The sequence below is a fragment of the Cryptotermes secundus genome, unplaced genomic scaffold (genome assembly GCF_002891405.2).
Source record: "Cryptotermes secundus unplaced genomic scaffold, Csec_1.0 scaffold408, whole genome shotgun sequence".
In the NCBI taxonomy this organism is placed as follows: domain Eukaryota; kingdom Metazoa; phylum Arthropoda; class Insecta; order Blattodea; family Kalotermitidae; genus Cryptotermes; species Cryptotermes secundus.
The window spans coordinates 403,122-426,429 of NW_019724588.1; the positions used below are offsets into that span (position 1 = coordinate 403,122).

Genomic DNA, 23,308 nt, shown 5'->3' on the forward strand with positions numbered 1-23,308 from the left:
ATATAAATAGTTACCTTTCTCTCTGGATTTCTGTACTGTAATAATAGGATAATTAGAAACTGCGCTACGTTTATAGTACAGCGGTACTTGAAGATCAGTCCCTCGGGTACACATGTTTCTGCTACTAACGTCATCAGCAGAAATACTGACGTCCATACGGAGGATTCTGAGAAACTGGCTCTTGACTCGGCACAACACAGAACATCGCTATGGCTCCGGTATGTTAATGATACATTTGTGGTCTGGCTTCATGGTCCAGAGCGGTCACAAAACTTCCTGAGTCACCTCAATAATATAAGGCCTTCCATTAAATTCACCGTGGAAACAGTCGGATAGTGCGATTTCTTTTCAGGATGTTCTGGTCAACAGGAAAGGGACGACACTAGCCACCAAAGTCTACAGAAAATCCACCCACACTGGCAGACATCTCAACTTCAAATCTAACCTTTCGCCGCATGTGAAGAGCTTCCACCATATGCCAAGAAGGACAAAATCTTTTTACTGAGATTAGTAAGCGGCCTGAGACGTGATGTTCAGTTCAACGGTTACCCACAAGGTTACATCGACGCAGTTATTAATTCCAAGGCTAACAACCGTCTGAATAAAGAGGAAGAGCCTCTGAGCTCTGTTTATATTCTTCATGTGAGGGTGTCTCAGAGAAGTTCATACATATGGGGAAGCGATATAACATTAGGACGATCTTCAAAACTAAACACAATCTTAGGAGTTCACTCATGAAAACCAGGCTGGAAAGAAATCGGCGAAAGACGGCACAGTGCATCAGTAGCATTCCCTGTGAATGTGGCAGAAGCTAAATTGGCGAAACAGGCAGACCTCTAGCCGTGCGGTTCCGTGAATATAAGCACAACCTCAAAGAGGGTCTTCTAGAAAAATCAAAATTAGCCCAACATGCCTATGAAGGGGATCATAGGTTAGGCTGAGATGAAGCTAGGATTTTGGAAACTGAAAGTAAAAACAGGTATAGGAAATACAAGGAATCAGTCAATATCGCATGCTTAACTAACCAGGTCCGCCAACCAAGTTTGGACATTTCTCTCATCTGGATCCCCCCTATCAACAATGGGATTACTAATTCACAGCGATCAGTGTGAGGTCACAGTTTCTTCAAGAGTTTATTCCAGAATGTTCCGTTTTTACTCCACAGGTGGCGTTAGCGGTAGGCAAAAAATGGTCTCACAAAATTCTCCATGTAATCCTGTGCATTGGTTTCTATGGACTTCGTTTGTTGCATAAAAATTTCACTTCCATTTCTACTTTAGTTTCATCAGGTCTGTGCATGCTTTATCGCAATTTGTATTGTACATTTTCTTGTTATTTCGCTTTTACAAAATCTGGTCTCAGGTATTTACATAGCTGTAGTTATGCTACAAGTTAAAGTTAAATTTTTCTAAGAGACACAAAAAAGTAGGTTTCTCCCTTCTCACCTAAGAAAAGAAACAGATCCAGTTTTCGAAACGTTGTATTCTCTTGAAGAAAGCAGTCTTCTGGGATTTGGCACCGTGTATATGTGGTGTTAACCGACGTTTCGGAGGAACGTATCGCCCCCATCTTCAGGGTAGAAGAAAAAGTATAAGAAATCNTGAATGTTAAACACCATCGTCAGAATTTCTTTAGAATCTACTATTGCTTTTGTCTGTATTCCTGCGACTTCTACAAAATGCTCAACACAAAGAAGGGACTTTTTTTTTCTTCTTTATAAAACATTATCGTGTATTATTCTATTTAAACTCGTCTTAAGTACAGAAAAGTTATCATAAATTATGCTTTTGATTAGTAAACACGGAAAACCTGCTGAAATGTAAGAGGCGATAATTTCATTTGACTTCCCTCCGCCGTACTAATGTTGCAGTTGTCACGAAGTAGGATAATTCACAATGGACATTTGAAATAAGGTTGCTTATAGAACCAAAACCCCAAACGAAGTAATGGTTTCAATGTACTACTGTCTTCAGAAATAATGAGGCATGATATAAGAAACAGATTGGAAATGTAGTGCCGTTTTTTCTTGTAACATATATCAACTGAATGAAGCTGCCCTTCCAGTTAACATGGGCGTTGTGTTTGACGAAAGCTGGGCGAACGGTATTGAGGTTGGCCTTTATAAAAGGCCAGACTTATCCCGTCTGACCCACTGGTGACAACATAAAAAAAGAATGGGACAAACGACAAATTCATTCATGAGGAAAAATAAAATTTTCGTTATTTTAGATGTATTATCGAGTATAAGCCACCTTATTCCAATTTGAAGGACAATCCACAAGAATCATAATGTCTCAGAAGTCTTAAGGAAATAAGTGACCGAACTGACATTTTAAAATCTGTAACACAACCGTAAAGTTAAAAAATATGCGTCTCTATTTTATTCTGTCACCACAATGGGAAGTGTGCATACGCCATAAGTTTATCGTTTCTTACAAGACGTTTCGGCTCATTATGCCATCATAACGTAACTGAATTTTTACATTCTCTATATCATTGGTTGGTTGGTTGGTTGGTTGGTTGGTTATTTGGTTATTTTAGGCTACTGTATCGACTGTTAGTGTTATTCAGTATCGAATGAGGTACACTACGATAACTGTGAACGGTGAATTGAGAAAATTGTGTGAAGAAGCTGGTTCCATTTTCAGGGTACCGTTAAGGACCCTCAGAAGAGTTAGAAATTATATACCAAAATACAAGTGCCAGCCTTTACCGCCAGGGAAAGAGCCTCCGGCACGCATTAGACATGAGGCTGATTGGGTTTCAGGGCCTGTCTGGACGACGTGGAGAGAAAAAATCTTGCCCTAACTGGGACTCGAAACCCGACCACAAGTATAATTTAAACACTTCAACTACTAACAAAATTTTCAACGAACACACATTCAGTTTTTTAAGAACGTGTTTCCATTCTCCCATAATTCAATTCTTATCTCAGCCCTCGATACCACTTGCGTAAAATAAGAAAAATAAGGAACGCTGAACAGGTGTAAGTTATTCTATCTTTATAACAACTTTGTCGTCGTGAGTACTACAGCGTTTGCGTTACGTAATAGAATAATAGGAATGTCAGTGCTATCTACATTCTCTTTTCCCGATCGGAGGTCAGCACAGAGCCACGTTTCTAAAACACGTACCGTTGTCGCTTTAAAATTCATAACAAAAAGCAATTACATTCACCCAGCTGTCAAATGAACGTGACAAATGTGGCCACAAAGTTACAGTAAAATGTTATTTGATCAGTTGCTCACTGTAAAAAGAAAATTATAGGAATGTATTGTAAGTGGAAGTCACAAATAAGGCCACAAAATCTAAAAAGTAAAGTAAAGCTATCCCTGTACCAGGCAGTGAGGGCCCATAGGGTTGTGAGACGTTGAGGGTCCCACATTATCTAGACAATCGGCTCAAAGATGGCGGTAAGGTTGTCAGCCCTACGCGCCGGCCGCTTTACTCCCCAGGAAAATTATTTAATTAATTCCTGGTACTCATTTCTGTTAGAGGCTGAGTGGACCCCAGGGCCATAGTGCGGCTGGAAAGATTAGGTCAATTGAAAAAAATTCAATGACCTCATCGGCATTTGAACCCGCGACTTTCCGGCTTGTAGCATAGCCCCTCAGTTAAATATCGGTAATGACAATTTCTGCTGGTGAAAACACTCACCTTACTCTCTTTAACCTTCCTTCCATCTGTCCATGGAACACATAGTAGTGGGGGTCGTAAATATTTTCATAGAACCTAATGTCTTAAGTTTCGGAAATGAGTCTTTTTGCCGGTCAAGACACCCAAATTAGGCCTGCTTCCTTTAGCTTACTTTGTTTCATAAAGAAACGAATAGTTTGATGAAATCACTATGCTCTTTCACCTGAGCTTCCCTCTTTTAAAATTTGCAACCAGTTGACCACTGATAAGGAAATTTGATATGAAATTTCATGCAATCAGTAATAACAATAACGTACATGTAACACGTTAAAGCCGTGTCCACATTATCTGCAGTTCTTAGTTCTAGAGTGATAAGTAACGGACTCTTGGAGTTAGGAGTAAAGAAGATGTATATTTTTTTTCTTTTGCTCTACAGCCCCAATTTGGGCCTTGGCCTACCTCAATGAAATTCTCTGTTTCACTTCGGTTTACTAGAACTTAGACATTCGGTAGGACTCCTTGGGCGGGTTATCATTTCGTCGCAAGGCCTCTACCTGTATATAAACACATAAAAACGCATATACACACAAACACCAGACATCCATGCCCTGAGTGGGATTCGAACCCACCATCTCGGCTTCCGAGCGAGCGAAGACAGTGCATGCTTTAGACGGCTCGGCTACCGTGACCTTGAATGTATACTATACATTCCTACAAATTAATAATGATATGTTATTTGTAAGTCAAAACTTACAAACATGGAAAAGACAAGAAATTTTGAGGTTACGTTCATCTAATATAATGTTGACAGAATCTCTTATTCCTAATAAATTCGGTTACTGGGTATTATATTGTCGTAAGTAAAAGAAAGTTTTAAATGTTCAGTTATGGGTTTCTTAGTTTTCTATTCTGTTTGTCAATATTCTGTCATTTTCAGCACTTTTCTAGAATTTCTAAAAATCTCTCTCCTTGAGATTAGCAAACTGGGCTAAATTACACTGAAGGTTTTGGATCAATCTGAGACAATGTGTTTAAATTTTAGCCTCTGCAATTCATATGCTCTCTTGCTTTGTTTATTCCACATAGAGAAGCATTTCCTGTTTCTCTTTCACATCTAAGGAAATATTTCTTCCTAATTACAAAGAAAATAAAATTTTCAGTGGCTGGTAAAAAAGAGCACAAGAGCTATTACTTGCTTCCAGACATATATATCAATTTAATTATAATCGAATAATCTACAGGCTATCACATGAAGTACTTTGACACATATGCCCTTTTGGGTTTGAGTGATTTCGTATAATTTATATTATTTTGGTAGAATTAAGTTTATGAGTAAATCAACAAGTTAGTATCGTAGGTCTAGGTTACGTTTTAGTTATTCACTCAAAAATACTTTGTGGGCTGAACAAACCAGTTCCCTCTGTAAGCTTCCATTCGCGCTTGCCGTAACTCATGTACATTAAATACGTGTAATTTAACATTCTGAGCATCAGAATTCCACATGAGATATCCTTTTTGTTAGTCATGGGCTGCCCTACAACATAAAGGCAGGGCTGATGATTCCAAATTCGAAATCAGAACCTCCAGTCACTGATATTAGTAACAAACTCCTTAACGGGCCTAATGAAATCGGACTACTACATGGATTGAAGAAAGCAGACGTCTGGGATGTGGCGTCGTGCAGATATTGTGTTAACTGACGTTTCGGAGGAACGTATAGCCTCCATCTTCAGGGTAGAAAAAAATAAGGAAATCAGCGAGCGAGGAACCAGCGTGAGCTTACCAGCTGCTTACATATTACATGGATTTCTTGTAGGCCTACATGTCATCAAAGAGCTAGACCAATTGAAGGTGCTACCGCCCTACTATAGTAGAAATAAAAATAATTCATTACACTCTCCTTCCAACCTACATTAAAATTATTTCCTCGTGTTTTTCAGTAGCCGGAACTAGATAGCAACACTCCAGGGCTTTCCTTGTTGATCTAGTGAAGGTAATCACACAGAAGGCGCTCTGAATTGTTGAATGCGTAACAGAATTCCTTAAAGAAAATCTCATTGAAAGATAAATACGTGCTAGAGATTTTACTTTCTCCTGGGAAAAAGTTGCTTTTGCAAGAAAGATTAGTTACAAATGATTAACAGCGATTCAGTGTTCATGGAAGACATTCTGTTTGTACAGAGTGAATTATTTCGTTCGTAATGAGTTTTATAACTTGTACTCTTCTCCAAGAATAATTATAATGATCAAGTAAAGAGGATGAGGTGGGCAGGGCATTTAGCACGAATGGGGAGAAGAGGAATGCATATAGAATATTGGTGGAAAAGCCAGAAGGAAATAGACCACTGGGAAGACCAAGGCGTAGGTGGGTGGACAATATTAAAATGGATCTTAGAGCGATAGGATGGTATTGGATGGATTGGATTGATCTGGCCCAGGATAGGGACCAGTGGAGGACTCTTGTGAACACGGTAATGAACTTTCGGGTTCCACAAAATGCTGGGAAATTCTTGAATAGATGCAGAATTGGCGGCTCCTCAAGAAGGGCTCAGCTCCATGAGTATGAATAAGTAATGAGCTTTATTCTTAATCTTGAGGTAATCAAACTGGAGTCATGGCTGGGGATCATCTGTCCTCATCGAGTTTCCTTGGGTTTCTGCAGTCCTTCCACAAAAAGAAATCCTGGGATACCTAAAACAGACTAAGACTAGTTCCTCTCACGATCCTTCCGATGTATAATCTATAATGAATCTTTTGCATTCCAGACAACACTACATAACCTGCAGAATAACTTACTGAATAACACAGAAATTCTCATTCTTATTTGCATGGACCGTGTCAGATTCTCTGAGGAGGCTGTTCACTTATACGCTCGGGCGCTCTGTAAGAAGGAACCTGACTCATTGGTGCAGTTCTCAGTGATAAGTTAATAGCTAGTATATTTCCGATAAATTATTCTACGAGTTTCAAATCTCTCACACAGCCTATGTATTACGATACCGAGATCCTGTCACTATCCTTGATTTGGTTGCCCTAAAATATCCGAGCAAAAAGAAAAAAATAATAATCACATCCTTCAGCCACCTGTGACAACCTCTGTGGTCTAGTGGTCAGAGTTCCTGGCTACAGATCCAGAGGTCCCGGGTTCGACTCCCGGCGCTCTCAGATTTTCTGAGAAATAGTGGGTCTGAAATTGGGTCCACTCAACCTCGTGAGGATAATTGAGGAGCTATTTCAAGGAAATAGGGGCTCCGGTCTAGAATACTGAAATTAACGGCCGTGGGGATTTTTTTAATTGTAGAAAAGATATTGTAAATATAAAAAAGGCCTAGGCGATGCCCATCCGGCTTATCCGTAGGGATTTCTTGCGCTGACCATGTGACATCCTTTATTCGCAGAAGTTGGCACTAACTTCGCCGATCAGCGGCGGTCACTCGGTCGGTGTAGTTCGCTTGCGGACTAAAACAACGGAGTTTGTTGTTTATTTTTCAGCAACCTGTTACTCCCCCTCCCTTTATTCACCCCCTTGGCACTACAGCCCCAGTGGGCCTAGGTCTACCTCCATGAACTCCGTTCACTTCGGTTTTTCTAGATCTTACACATACGGTAGGACTCCTTGGGCGAGTGATCAGCTCGTCGCAAGGCCTCTACCTGTAGACAAACACAGAAAAACGCACACAAACATCCATGCCCTGAGTGGGATTCGAACCCACGATCCAGGCTTCCGAGCGAGCGAAGACGGTGCATGCTTTAGACCGCTCGGCTACCGTGACTGGCACTCCCCCTCCCTTAGGTCGAAATATTCTCATCATAACCATGTTCTCAAACACTATCACACGGATTTTCCCTGAGATGAGAGAAAATTTATCCGAATGGCTTGAGTTCAGTTTAACTTACATTGGAATTTGGAGCCGGAACAACTCAGCCAGTAGAGCGACTAGCCTATCTGCTGGACAATCAGAGAATCTGGCGTTTGATTTCTGGCAGGGACAAAAGACTTTTTTCTTCGTTACATTGTCCAGACTGGCTCTGAGGCCAGCCCAGTCTCCTACAAGACGAGTAACGGGAGCTATTTCCTTGGGGTTGAAACTGACTACTCATCTCCATTTAGTGCCGAGGTTAACAATAGCGGAGCTATATTTCCACTCCCCCATACATCCTCATGGCACGGTGCTTAATTAATTAAGCAATGTAAAAATTTACTTTTACGTTTGCCTTACTTTGTGATTGGGACTGCCTGTTCGACAAGCTGTCTGTAATAAAATACAGTTCTTTCTCTCACTTGTTTCATTTGTAGATTGCATTTGAACAACTTCCTGAATTTCAGGCGAAAGTAGTAAAAGTACAAAGACATGTTTGATTCATTGCAAGGGAAAAAACTTTAAACAAAATGCTGAAGCGTAAAATCTGTTAGAATACAAGCAATATGTCTGAATGGTTTCCAATGTGACCTCACACTCCTTGACAACAGTAAGTCAGACTGACACCCCGCGGCTTGAGGAGTCAGGTCCCAAAGCACGTAGAGAAATCAGATTAGAATGGTCACAGCCAGTTCATGTCTTCCGTAATATATTTTATGTTGAATAGAAAACAGTGCAACCACGACAATCAGAACTAATTAAAGTACTGACATGCTGGGATTACTGGATTTCAAAAAAATATTTTTTATTAAAATAATTTATTCCAAAGATGTATAGATACATTCATCAACGATCGGAACTGGCGTATGTTCGACTACGCACCAGGCGTGAGACAAGCGGTAACCGGATTATACCTTTCACCGCCTAGAGAGGCAGGTTTGAAAACAAATAATATATTTCGCAAGAAATTATTTTTAATGAAAGGAAGAAAATAATTAGATTAAATTTGTAATTTTTGGAGCTGCCGATTTTGGGGGGAGGCGGTGGTACTTTAAGTCAGTTCGTATTATCGAGCTTCCATTGTTGAAGCCAAGTCGTTTTGATAAACTTCTATCTGCCTCGAATGTAGACGGGCTGAAGGCAACAACGAAAACCACCACTACCTCCATTTCCAAGCGCACGAAATTGAACTAAGGATCTTCTAGTGTAGGAGTCTAATGCTCAGGCTGTCAGTCGCTGGCTTCCCACCGTGGCGGCCAATATTCGAGCCCTTGTCTGGTCAAGTGGGATTTGTGGTTAACAGAGTGGCCCTGGGGCAGGTTTTCTCCGAGTACTTCGGTTTCCCCTGCGAAACTGCATTCCGCCAATTGCTCCACAGTCATCACCATCTGTCCTCTGGGGCTGGTACAACAGGCCAATAGTGGCCGCAGTACCAAGTGGACTCAGTCTCACCCCAACCCAAGAAAGTAAAATAACTACATTGTGGCTTAACAAATCATGTTCATAAATAATAATGATTGTGGACTATCGGTCCGTAAATGTCTGTCTCTAAAAATGTTTTTTAAAGCTTTGTATGTAGCCTGGAGAGAATCGTGCAAGACGCTCGTCTTAACGATTTCAAACAGGAAATTTTTCTAAATTTAGTTTCTACTTCACGAGAAATACAATGCATCCATTATATTCATCACGAAGATCAGCTGAGGAGTATTATCTACGGAAACAGTCGTTGTTAAGTCAGATGGTACATAAAGTATCCATTGTACCTTTAAGGATTGTTGAGCACATGTTAATAATTTTGTCTATGCGTTCTTAATTGTTCCTTGGACATCAGTTAAACAGCATTTAACTTCTTTTTACATAATAATTTAAGAAATAGATTTATAAACTAAGTATTTTCACGACTACCGTACACATATAGCTATGGAATATGAATTTACATGAAATGAGTATCAGAAAATGAAATCTGAAGGTACGTATTTCAGGCAGTCTCACAACATGATCAGGGAGGCGTTTTGTAATAAGGTTCGTTCAGGTTCTACTTTTCTGAAAGACTTTATCTCTAATTCGTTGAGTGGTAGAAATTCAGATTTACAGCAATTAGGATTTCAAGGGGAAAAAAAACAATACCAAACCACATGTCTGTTCATCCCCTAATTCAACTACGCGTACCAACGAGGTCTGAGGTTCTCACTTCTGTGAATATTAAGATTAGGCCCATGAGCTTCTGCCACATGATACCGCGTAGTCTAGTAGGCAGATTCCTATTAAATACTGGCATCTGTCTAGCAGATTAATGATGTTTATAAGATCACTGCCTTCCTAGATACAGCAATCATAACAGACATCCTTCCTTCCTAGAGGCAGTAAACTTATCAAACATCCTTCCTTCCTAGAAGGCAGCAATCTTAACAAACATCCTTCCTTCCTAGAGGCAGCAAACCTTAACAAATATCCTTCCTTCCTTCCTAGAAGGCGGCAATCTTAACAAACACCCTGCCTTCCTAAAAGTCAGCAATCTTAACAAACATCCTTCCTTCCTAGAGGCAGCAAACCTTAACAAATATCCTTCCTTCCTTCCTAGAAGGCGGCAATCTTAACAAACACCCTGCCTTCTTAAAAGGCAGCAATTTTAACAAACATCCTTCCTTCCTAGAGCAGCAGTCTTAACAATCACCCTGCCTTCCTAAAAGTCAGCAATCTTAACAAACATCCTTCCTTCCTAGAAGGCAGCAACCTTAACAAATATCCTTCCTAGAAGGCAGCAATCTAAACAAACACCCTGCCTTCCTAAAAGGCAACAATCTTAACAAACATCCTTCTTTCCTAGAGGCAGCAATCTTAACAAACATCTTTCCTTCCTAGAGGCAGTAACCTTATCAAACATCCTGCCTTCTTAGAAGGCAGCAATCTTAACAAATTTCCTGCCTTCCTAAAAGGCAGCAACCTTAACAAACATCCTGTCTTCCTAGAAGGCAGCAATCTTAAACATCATTCCTTCCTAGAGGCAGCAATCTTAATAGACATCCTACCTTCCTAGAAGACAACAATTTTAATGGTCGTCCTCCCTTACTAGGAGGCAGTAAACTTAATAAATATCAGTATTAATGATCTGTAGGAGGCAAATTACTTTGATTTGCGGGCCATATCACAGTTTCGTCTATGGTTTATGGGACACTGTAAAATGTTCACAACAAACCACCCTTAATCTTTGGACTGACAAACGAATGTACCCTACAACAAGGTTTCTCAACCGGTAGGACTCATCTCACGTGGGAACTTGAGCCCAGCTGGATCGAAGTGAGGTGTCAAAAATAATATTCAATTTAGTCATACAAAGTCCAGTTAGGCTTACACAGAACTTTCCTGCAGTTTAAAAACAGATGTCTTATTAATACTGCACTATAACCATATTTATGCTAACATAACTACATATAAATATATTATGTTATATAATTATAAAATAAAACGTTATAAAATATTAGAATCTAAAATTATTATGAATTTCAGTCAATGATCAGTAAATTAAAAAAAGTAAAGCTATCCTTGTACCACGCCGTGAAGGCCCATAGGGTTGTGAGACGTTGAGGGTCCCACACTGTCAAGACAATCGGCTCAAAGTTTGCGGTAAGGTTGTCATCAGCCTTATGAGCCGGCCGCGCTTTACTCCCGAGGAAAATTATTTAATTAATTCCTGGTACTCATTTCTGTTAGAGGCTGAGTAAACCCGAGAGCCTAGTGCGGCTGGAAGGATTAGGTCAACTGAAAAAAAAATCCAATGACTAGACCCTCAACCAGCTATGATCAGTATAGTACTAAATAAACCAACTGTAAAAGTACATTTCTAGAAGGATACATTTTGGTCTTACTAAGGGAGGAACACATATACATTGCTCTGAAAGTATGATCGGTGGCACAGAAAATGAAAAATGTTGAGATTGAATTAGCTATACTAATTATGTGAGTTTAAACGTTTAAACTTCGGCTGAGTAAAATGTAGTTCATCGCAATACCTTCTTTTATATTATTTTAACTTTAGGAGAATTTAAATTAAACATTATGGAAGTGCATACAGAAAACACCTAGTTCGTATATGTTTTGTTTCAATTTTTATATCTTGTACTCTTCGAAGTTCATGAAGTTTAATTATATCTATTTTTAGTGCAACAAAATACCACGAAGAATATGATATTTCAGATTGTAACGCTGTGCAGTGCGATAGAAGTCCACCGACTATTCTGGGGGAACTTTCCGCCTCTATATGCTTATTGACTTTTTCTTGCTGGTTTCTTGCTTGGCTTATTCGTCGATTCTGTAAGTGGAGGGCAAATATTTCTCCGAAACGTTTGGCTCTTTTCGAATTACACAATGTTGAAACACAGGAAGCCGTGCTCTACATGTTCACCTGTGAGAACCTCAAGTCCAAATTACAAAGTAAAATGAGAACACGTTGGCCACATGCGCTATTTGTATGTCTTGTTGTGGTTTGGTGACAATACGAGCTTGAAGAACAGTTACAAATATGTTCAAAACAATGCAATAATTAACTTAAATAAGAACTCAAACCTACGAAAAGTTAGTGAAAGTAAGAACATGACTTGCGAACCCATTTCGCATAGTAAACAAGAAAGGAATTAGAAGCAAAAAGTGAACTCTAAAATTTTGTGGCGTGAAGTCAGCTTCCCATGAGTCAGCATTATCTAACAGCTATAAAAGGAGGCAATAAATTACAACACTGTGAAATATGTATTCATGAACATCTTTATATTCCATACACACGAGTCCGTTACTTTGCTTGGTTTCATAACTGCACAAATGAAGTGTCAGGAGGACCATTTACAGCCTCCAAGGATTTCTACAGAATATTCTTTGCCGGTTTCAGAATAGCCATCATTTATTCATCATACAAGTCTCTTTTCCCTCTTGGCTTATATTCAAGGGCCTGTTTTTGTATTCCTACGTCGTGCTTTCCAAGTCATCCTGTAACCTGCCAGTTTTATTATAAATTTAAATATTTTTAGTAATTTCTCGGTGTATTTCTGTTTGAACTAGTTGATGTGGGCAGACTTTCCCATTCGTCTTAAAAATAATATCATTTTCTCCATCTATAGGCCTATTACATTCAAATCATTTGCCATCACGGAATCTTTCATTTCCGTGCACTAGCATGATTACCATTTTTATCTTGTAAAACTTAATTCAGTGTTCTTCCTCTTTTCCTGTTAAGTCCTTATTAATATATCACGTATAGAAACCCGTAAACTGCCCTACTGACATCAGCATATATGAATTTTATAGAGCTATTACATGACATGAGACCGTCTCTGTGGTCTAGTGGTCAGAGTTCCCCGGTTCGATTCCCGGCGCTACCAGATTTTCTGAGAAGTAGTGGGTCTGGAATGTGGTCCACTTAGCCTCGTGAGGATTAATTTTTTTTAATTCGTTTAGTGTGGGGGTGGAGTCCAACCGGGTCCACTCGGCTCGGTGGCCACTGATTGGCCCATTGTAGCCTGCCCCGGGTGATTATGATGATGGAGAATTTGGTGGAATGAAGATTGGCATGGGAAACCAAGTACTCGGAGAAAACCAGCCCCAGCGCCACTTTGTCCACCACAAATCCCACTTAACCAGACCCCAGGATCGAATACGGGCCGCCGCGGTGGGAAGCCAGCGACACCGCTTGAGCTATGCCGCGACCACTAGCCTCGTGAGGATAACTGAGGAGCTATTTCAAGGAAATAGCGGCTCCGGTCTAGAAAACCGAGATCCGTTGAGCTGAACACGTGACACCCTCTATCCGCTTAAGTTGGCCCTAACTTCGCCGAAAAACGGTGGTCGGTATAGTTCGCTTGCGGACTACAGGTCACGAAGTTTGTTTTGTTTTTGTATTACATGACATGGGATGGAAAAATAGACAGGGCACGTAGTGTGCATCAGAAATAAAAAAAACTCTAACATAATTTGGCCGGAAAAGTTATGTGGAAAAAGAGCAGTTTCTTCAGCGATGTGATGTCGCGTAGTCCAGTAGAAACGCACCAACGTCTCGGAGGAACGCGCAGCATCTATCCTCTGGGTCGAGGATTATGCTATGAAAGCAACAAGCAACAAGCAACAAGCAACAAGCAACAATCTGAATCAGGGGGCAATGTTTCCTCCAAAACATCACTGAGCTTCCACTGGACTACAGAGTGCCACTCCTAAAAACAATATTCTTATTGCTCGCCTCTTTGAGATCCTTGCACCCAACATAAAATTAAAGTAAAAGGGTCGACTCAGAGACCTAAACGTATATGGGCGGATAATAAGATAGATATTAGGTAGAAAGTTCAAGAGCGTGTATTTTTCAAATAACGAAATTCCGGAGACTGGCTCAAGCATCAAATTTATCTCAATTTACAGGACAAATCTCAGGCCGATAAGCCTCATGACAATTTATTTATGAATCTAGTGCTTATTTTACACTAACTTAAATTGATAATTAACAATTTCAGAAATCTTCAAGTTTGTATAATGAGCTGCATGTGATATATATTTCAGCGTACTTCAGCAACCTGCTACGTTTTTCATGTGGATTGTAACTATGACGGTTTCCAGGCTATATAGCGTGGAATGATAGGTTGACTGAACGATGGTGAATTAGAAAGGATTTGGAAGGAAGTTGCGGTGGACTCACTTAAGACACTTTCTCCGCATTTTCTTTGAGTGACTGAAGAAAACCATAAAAAACCTTAGTCAGTATAGATTGTGTCCTGGTATAAATTCGAACATGCACGTCCATATGAATAGACGAGAGCTTTACCACCGGTATGGCATCTCGCACGATTACACCTTTCCATTCTCCTGCTTCCTTAGTTTTTTTTTTCTGAATCAGTACTCAGTGGTTGGTATCTCCATGTATCACCAAATCAATGAACACTCTCTCTTCTAGAATTGTACCAATGATTATATTTTTTAGATATTGAGCTAAAAATCGTAATGGGTTTCAGGATATAATGTCAGGTTAATGCTAATGTGAATACTGATTTTGGGTGATGAGACATTGTAACTGAATACTAATTCCGACGTTTCGCATCTCCTTGTTACCCAATGAGTAATCACTTCGCATTAAAGACAGGACAAATAAGACCTTTCGAAACGTCTGCGATGTTCCTTACATATCACCCACAAACATAATTAAAATAAAAATAATTATGTCCTGCTGATACAAACAAAAACACCATAGAAACACAGTCTTTTGTCTTGTATTGTACTTAGTGACATTCTATCTGTTCACACTGAGAGCGAATATTTCCGAAACGCTGTAGGACTGTCATTAAAGACGAATCAGAAAGCCATCTGTCATCACAAAATATCACAAAAAAGTGGGCAAATATCCAGGTCGGTTTCAAATTAATCGAAGACCGTGGTACCAGCTTCGTACATCGCGAGCGCTGAGCTACATAGTTACTGGAAAAACCAGGGCCGAATTTAAGGGGGAGCATTTGGGGCAGCGGCTCCGGGATCTCCGCAGAACAGAAAGATAATCCACAGATTTGGGTGTTTCTCTAAAATCACGAAAAGTTACTTTGTACTTTTAGACATAATTATAAAATCAACAAATTAAAATAGTCACAACCTAAATATGTTGTTATTGACAGGCACCTCCGAATTTGGATTGTCCCGGAACACCCGTAAATCGAAATCCAGTCCTGAGGATAAGCAAGTTCTAGTGCACAGAGAGAGGATATTGAACTTTCATAATTCGTTCGATATGCGGCAATTTCAGATATTTAGTCAATTTTCGTCATCAGGAACTGAGTTCACATTCTTAGTAGCTTGAATTTGGTACGAATTCCCGGTCGGTGAACACAGGTTCCGTCTTGCGCTACCCTGAAACACGGAACGCAGCTAACTTCTGTGGTGGGCGTGGCGACTCTCATTTGTTTTCACTACTTCAGATTGTCCTTGGACGCTCACAGATTTGATTCTTAAGTCCACCATTCAAATGACGTGAAATCAAGCGGATATGATCGTAATTTGCTGTACAAATCGGCGATACAAAGGATTGTTATGTGACAATACAAGTTTATTGTTTTTAAACTAAACGGATTTCAATATTATATTGTATTATGATTTATTTACCTGTTTTCTTTATAATTCGTCTCAGTAATGTCCTGCTACGCAACTGGATTTTAGGTTGTGTGCGCAGGCTAGTGCACCGTTAGAAGAGGACCTCCATGCTGTTTTGACTGCTGAATTAACTGTGCGTAACCTATCATACACGCATTCAATTCGACCTCGATATTTTGAATAGACAGGACAATAAGCAGATTGCATAAGCAATTTTCGGACCGCCTTCCAAATCCTTCCCCTGCATATCTTAGGTTAACAAAATTAACATGACAAATTTATAATTATATATTGTTGAATTATTTAAAATTTCTCGAAGCACAAACGCTAAATATCATCAGATATTTTACAGAAACTCTGATCATGACATGCCGAAATTGTTGCCTATCTTTCATTTATCTCATGAATAGTGATGAAGTAAAAGCAACTGTCCAATAATGAAAGTGAAAATATCCCTGTAACAGGCCGTGGAGGCCCATAGGTTTGTGAGACGTCGTTGCTCCCACAGTTTGTAGCTAATTAGTTCACAAATGGCGGTGAGATTGCTAGCCTTATGAACCGGAGGCCTTTTATTCCCAGGACGATTCCTGATACTCATTTCTGTTAGAGGCTGAATCAACCCAAGGCCGTATTGAGGCTGGAAGTAGTAAATCAATTGAGAAATCGAATAATAGTGCACGTTTTGTAAGAATATATCCAGGTTCAAGCAACTGGCTATCCTAAAGCTAAAAAATATATTGTAATTGTATTTTTATAATTTTAAAAGCCACAGAAATCTGAAGACTTCCTAACTTTAAGGTTTGATATATGAATACTTAGTAACATTTAAAAATGAAATTCTCCAAATTGTAAGCAATTTGAGAATTTCGGAAGATACATGGATGTGAACATCTTCAATATACTCGCAATTGTTTTATCCTGCAAATCGCAAATGAACATGACGCCAATATTAATAATGTTGGCAGAAAATTTAAATGCCCTAGAGCCGAAGTTCGTACTATTTGATTCACTTGTCATTTAAATATCCGTCGTCGAAGGGTTAAGCGTCAGTCCTGCCGAACTATTTAACCCTAAATTTGGGTACTCACAGTAATAAAGGTTTAAATAAGAATGCTGGAGAAAGTGGAAGTACTTTCCCGGCGGTAGCACCCTCATGGATCATAAACATAATGGATATATTACAGTGTAACTGGAAATAACAATTATCATTACAATGATAAAGACTTATATATAGAAATGGTTAGAACATTTGAAAAAATACATCAAAAAACAAAAACAGATCCCGTAGCCTTGTCTTTATTGATTCAGAATCTGGGCATATCATATCTCTTGATTCAATACTGTTTACTGAAACATAACTGACCTGAACTCTGACAGATCAGTCACCATAGTTTCGAACTGGACGACGTGGGGGGGGTTTCAGTTCCTGGGAGGAACAATATTTTTCTTCGCCGACGTGTCCAAATCATTTGTGATATGACAGCCTCCAATTCAGTAGGTACAGAATTTGAGCCCGCTAGAGGCTGAAGCTGACCACTCACCTCCACCTAATACTGCGGGCCTCATCTCTACTCTCCTATATGCCTACACTGAGTGTACCAATTATTTACAGTGATTACTTGAATGTTTTTATACGTAACTTATATGAAAAATGACATGTCATATGTCAGTTCCCTTTAAAATTACTCTGAAGCTTTTGAAGTAAATAAGTTATTTGTTTTGCCCTTCAAATATTGTCCAATTCTTTAACGGTCTCTGCTGATTTGGAACTACTCGTAATATTCTCTGTAGCAGTATAATAATTAATTTTATCTGTGTTTTTCACTGCCGATCACACTGGCCGCGCGGCCTAAGGCATGATCTGTCTTCGATCGGCAGAACGCTGAGATCGTGGAGTCGAATCCCACTCAAGACATGGAGGTCTGTGTGTAGGTACAGACCTTGAGACGGACTGATTCCCACTGTGTACAGGATCAAGAAGAGGAAAAACGGCCAAGGTTCAACAGAAGACTGTAGAGCCATAGACAGACAGTGTTTCTCTCTACAAAGGAGTAGACATAAGAGTAATTCTCTTAAGACATCAGACTTTATTTCTACTAAGTATTCTCTCGCTCATTGTCTTCGGTATTCGATTGGCAGACTTGTTAATTACATCTGTATTTATGTTTAAGTGGACGCTTAAGTATTCGTTATTTAGTTTCGAGCCTTGCTACAGGCGTTTAAAACCCCGTAAGGTACCATTACGAGACTGACTTTGAGAACGTGAAAGTAACCGCGTCCCGAACTAGACGTGACCGTAACAAATTCAGCTCCACGGAAAAAAAAAAAAATACAGAAACTCTGCAATGTCCAAAGGATGTTAAGTTTGAGGTTCTCAATGCGGTGACCGTGAAGAATACCGTCTTCTAAGATGTTATGCCATGTAGTCTGGAAGAATTTGCAGGACCATGGAATGAACTGATAAATTTCTAAACGTAATTTACATAACTGTGAAAGTTGCTGCCAATGTAATGAATACTTTCAAGGACCCTACACCAACAATGAACATAATGATGTGATGCCATGTAGTCTGGAAGAATTTGCAGGACCATGGAATGAACTGATAAATTTCTAAACGTAATTTACATAACTGTGAAAGTTGCTGCCAATGTAATGAATACTTTCAAGGACCCTACACCAACAATGAACATAATTCTCGGATATAGACCTATATTATGCATATAATTAAGTCTCAGTTTCTTCAGTAAAAATAAAATAAGCATAGGAAAAGGAAAGTCGGAAATTTGGTGTTTGAAGTTCCTAAGGCGCATGACTATGAAGAGTATGGTTTTCTGAGTTGTAACACCACGAATTTTGGAGATACCCCGTCGTTTCGGAGGAAAATATTGCCTCCATCTTGAGGGTAGAATAGTAAGCCAAGACAGGAACTAGCAGAATCAGGTCACAAGCTGGGCAGGGTTTCTGCTTAGTTTACTCTTCGACCCTGAAGATGGAGTGATATGTTTCTCCAACTATCGGACTCTCTCCAAACTACAAGGCACTACAGCCAAGAAGAGTACTCTTCAGATATTAACAGAATTCACAAACATGATCGCTGGTGATTTCATCTCTTAATTAATATCTCTTATTTTGGGTTATGACATCGTGTGATTACCAATATTTCTGAGAACCTTGGCGACTCCATTTTCAGTGCAGAAGCCTCTACTCTGAAGATGGAGGCAGATAATCCTACAATATTGTAGGTTCTCAGAAGTATTGATAATCACACGATGTCATAACCCAAAATAAGAGATATTAATTAAGAGATGAAATCACCAGCGACCATGTATATCAAAGAAACAACACGGAGTCATAAGTTAAAAGATCAGAGTTTTACTTTTCTTCCCCATCAAATCCTCAAACTTCGTCTCTGAATATATTCAGCAAGCAGAGTTTTATTTCCAGCGAAGTTAACAAAGAAAACACGCACTTTGAATAATTACGCTAGGTTCGAAAGAAAATAGTAGTTTTTTAATGCAGAGCAAATAAATTTTCATGCACGTTCCGCCAAAATATCTGTCACGAATTCTAACTTTCATGGGTGGGGCACATATATTTTCTTCGTGTCAACCACCCTACCGCACCTTACTACCACTGGCTGCATTATACAACTGTATAGATAAGGGTAAAGCTATCTCTGTAACAGGCCGTAGAGGTCCATAAGGTTGTGAGATGTCGAGGCTCCCACATTTTCTAGACAGTCACCTCACAGATGGCGGTGAGGCTCTTAGTCTTATGCACCGGCCGCCCTGTACCCCCAGGAAGATTAATAGTACTCAATTCTGCTAGAGGTTGAATCAACCCCAGGGTCATAGTGCGGCTAGAAGGATTAGGCCAACTGAAAAATCCAATGCCTTCGTCGGGATTCAAGCCTGGGACATTCCGGCTTCTAGCATAGTCCTTCAACCAACCACACTACCGCGTGCTACGCTGTGTAGATAAAATCCACAAATATTAATCTGCCATCCAAAAATGTCAAATGTTGTCACCACAGTGTTTGCTTTTGCTTCTGTAGTCTTTTGCCGGCTTACAGATCTGGGTGGATATTATTGTTCATCAGTCCAGTACTGGGCAATACGCATCGGGTTAACTGACTGTTTAGATTAAACAAGATATCTTCGTTATACACGAAGATTTTTCAAAGTCACAAATCTGCTTCGGTACAAATAACATCATAATCGAGAATGTGGAAGGTATGTTCGAAGTTGCAGCTTGGCATGAAAGCTGAAAAATCGCATTCGCTTCTTTACAGATCAACACACACAGAAGAAAATGTTGCGGCTTATACTCGTAAATAAGGCAGGTATTGGCTTTCTGTGTCTCCTGTCATCGGTTTCTTCCGGACAAGATTACGGTTTCCATCAGCCCTCAGGTATGAATTCCTTGCTTATGGTGTGTGTTGTTAATATAGACCTCTTACTAATCTCTCTGGGAATATTTGCACAAATTTTGTAGTGGCATGGACACAAATACTGTTTCTGTAGGGCATAAGGAATATATTTCTTTTTGCAGTCAGATTCAATGAATATTTTAATTGAATTTATTGTGGGCAGCTAAAATGTTAATAGAAGAAACATATTAATATTTTGAGACCATGTTGACAGTAGAAATTTTAAATACATTTTCTATATGCAGTTTTCGAAAGGTTGATATTTCCGTTAGTCATTCTCAACTGAAACATTCCGAAAGTGCAGTCTAGCATGGAAGAACAAGCGGACATTCAGTTACCTTAAAAAGGCAAAATTGTCCTTGTGCTTAATGACGACGGATTGGAGAGTGAGGTTAAAAATCCGAATCTGCTTAACTTCTACACTTGATGGAAATAAGAGGCCTGTTTCACGGCCCATCCTGTTTACCCCTGGGGAAAGAGCCGTAGCACCCACTGGTAAAGAGGCTGGGCAGGCTCCAGTGCCCATCTACAGAAGGGGAAAAAATCTTCTCCTGCTGGGAATGGAACCACGATTTCTCGGCCTTCCAGTGGGTATCCGAATTGTTATACAGAGCAGATGTGGTTTCTTTCTTTCTTTCTTTCTTCCTTCATTCTGGGCCAATTTAAAACAAATTTATATAGACAGTATTGTCTCTTGTCGAGTAAAAATAGGCTCTCCACAATTTGTGAAAAAAAAAAGAGGGGAGGTGTTGCTAAGTTTTGAAAACAATCTTATTTAATTTTCAATCTTTTATGTAATCGCATCATCAACATCATCATCATCGGCGCTCTTTGAGCCTTGAGCTTCCTTAGGTGATTCTGCCAGATATAGATCATCCGGGTTTCACTTTTTTTTATTTCGCAATAATAATTTTTTTGTAGAGCAAGGTGAACAGCCTTGCGCCTAACCTCGAACCCGAAGGACCAGATGTCTGTATTTATGCCCCCCCCCCCAGAGACAGGGTGGCCCAGTTATACGCCCAAACACCGAGTTTCCTTTTCATCACCTTCTAAGACTCGCAGGGTTAGGGCGAAGGCACTCTAACCCGTCTCCACATGGGACATGCCAAGGCTTAGATCTGTATAAAATCTGAAATTAATTCAACGAAATTGTTCTATACTGTATGGAACTGTTGTGAAAGTAATAATACGTAAGTGACATTTCTGTTCCTAATAATTTTGAAAATGTTTAAGTTTGACACCCACCATAAAACTTATTTAAAATTAAGAATAATAAGTTAATAATCCCTTAGCGACATATTAAGTCTATTTTTGTAATGAGTAACATGACTCCTACTGAAGTGTTCCAATCAGGTTTATCTCAATCTTGTGCTTGATTTAAAATAGCACGAATATTCAGTGAAAAGCAAATATTATACGCATAGTCAGCCATTACATAATTCCAAATTTAAATAACCTTAAGAAAGCAAACTGTGAGTCAATAAATAAAGAAAATGGATAGGAAATTGCCAACTTTTTTAATACTGTCAAAAACTGGGGGCTGTATTTCTTAGCTACAGTGACCAGACTGACTCTAGGACACACATAGCAACCCAGCCAAGGTATGTCGGTGGTTATTTCCTTCAGGGCAGCTATAGCGTAAAGTTAATCATTAAACTTTATCTATTGCGGAGGTTAAAAATGCGTGGAGATATGCCTGCATTCCCTACAAGTTTTCATGGCGTAACATTTGATTAAGAAGAGAGACAGCTTTACCCTTCAATCTCATGTGAGAGACTTCATGCCTACAATTAATCATATTATATGTACCTCGATTATGGGCCAAATAAATGTGAACTTAATGTCACCAATCAACAGATTTCGGCTCTTCGAAACTGCGGTTTCCCAGCAGCCAATCATATTATGGAGCGGATTTCAGCGGGTTCTTTGGCGGTCATGGCGGCAGAAGACCTGCACACCAGTTTCCGTCCTTCTCCGGAAGCGGCTACTTTGGGTGAGTCTTCACTGTAATTTGTGGAAGATTTGCTTCTAGCGAACAGATGTTATGTCTTTCCCACTCCATATAAACTTTGCTGCATGTGACGATGATTCTTTATCCGATAAAAAGCCAAGTGTTAAAAATTTACCCAGTCTCTTTCCATACGATGCCTGAATTAATTTCTTACATTTCTCATACTGCTTAGATCTTTGACAACTTATTTTACATCTATATTTAACCTGTACTAAGTAATGATCACTATCACAGTTGGCCTCTCATAATGTTCTTACGTCCAGGATATTCGTCGCAAATCGCTTCTCTATGAGGACATGATCTATTTGATTGAAGGTTAGCCCATCCGGTGCTGCCCATGTTCTTTTGTGTATATTTTTGTGCGGGAAGTATGTAGAGCTGATGATCAAGTTCTTACTTTCTGCAAAATCTATTAATTTTATTCCATTATGGTTGGTTGTATCATGTAAACTTTCTGTCCCAGTTACTCCTCTGTATTCCTTCTCTTTACCTATTTTGGTGTTAAGATCCCCTAAAATAACCTTTGTGTCATTACTTGGTATTGAATCACACGTCTCTTCCATTTATTGATAGAAACAGTCTTTGACCTCCTCTTCTTTTTCTTCTGTAGGTGCGTGCACATTCATCAACGTCATATTGAAAAATTTCGTTCTAATTCTCAAAGTGCAAATTCTTTCACTTATTGGTTTAAAGTCTATTATTGTGCGCTTTTAAATTCTCGTTCTATTACAAAGACTAGACCAAATTCCTTATTGCCTTCTGCTTTACCACTGTAACATACAGTATGTTTCTTTAAGTCCATGATTCCTTTACCCAGCCATCTAATTTCCTGTATGGCTGTGGTTTTCATATTGTACTTATCTATCTGTTCTAGTACCGATTTCATGGCACCCGGTTTATTGAGGGTTTTCACATTCCATGTACCTAGAGAGTAGTCCATATTCTTTGCCAATTGTCGTCTTCCATTCTGTTGAGGTTTCCGAGGCTTGATTACAGGTTTCGAGACATTTATGTTTTTTTACGGTGAGAGGTCGTCAGCCTCTCGCCCAAACCCCAAGCTGGAGGACCAGGGTATCTCTTTTAGTCTGGGTCATCCCCTTCGACCTGTCCGGCATGGGTGGCCCTACCAGTAGCTATGCTACCGCCGACATAGCTCTCAGGGTCATTTGACGACGCAAGCCCCTCCACTAAGTCAAAGTAGAGACACCATCGGAGGTTCGGTGGTAGGCTACGGCTCGGTAAAGACTTTCCCATGGCAAATGAATA

At 39.6% G+C, this 23,308-nt stretch overlaps 1 protein-coding gene across 2 annotated transcripts in view; it reads left to right on the forward strand.

The window, feature by feature from the left end:
- LOC111862344 (peroxidase) overlaps positions 1-23,308 on the forward strand; it is a 72,077-nt gene that overhangs the window by 31,090 nt on the left and 17,679 nt on the right. For both annotated transcript variants that reach the window (XM_023847650.2, XM_033750625.1), the window contains 2 exons: positions 19,894-20,013; positions 21,889-22,024. In XM_023847650.2, coding sequence (XP_023703418.1) covers positions 19,914-20,013; positions 21,889-22,024 — 236 coding nt within the window. In that variant the 5' untranslated portion in view covers positions 19,894-19,913. The remainder of the gene's footprint in view (positions 1-19,893; positions 20,014-21,888; positions 22,025-23,308) is intronic.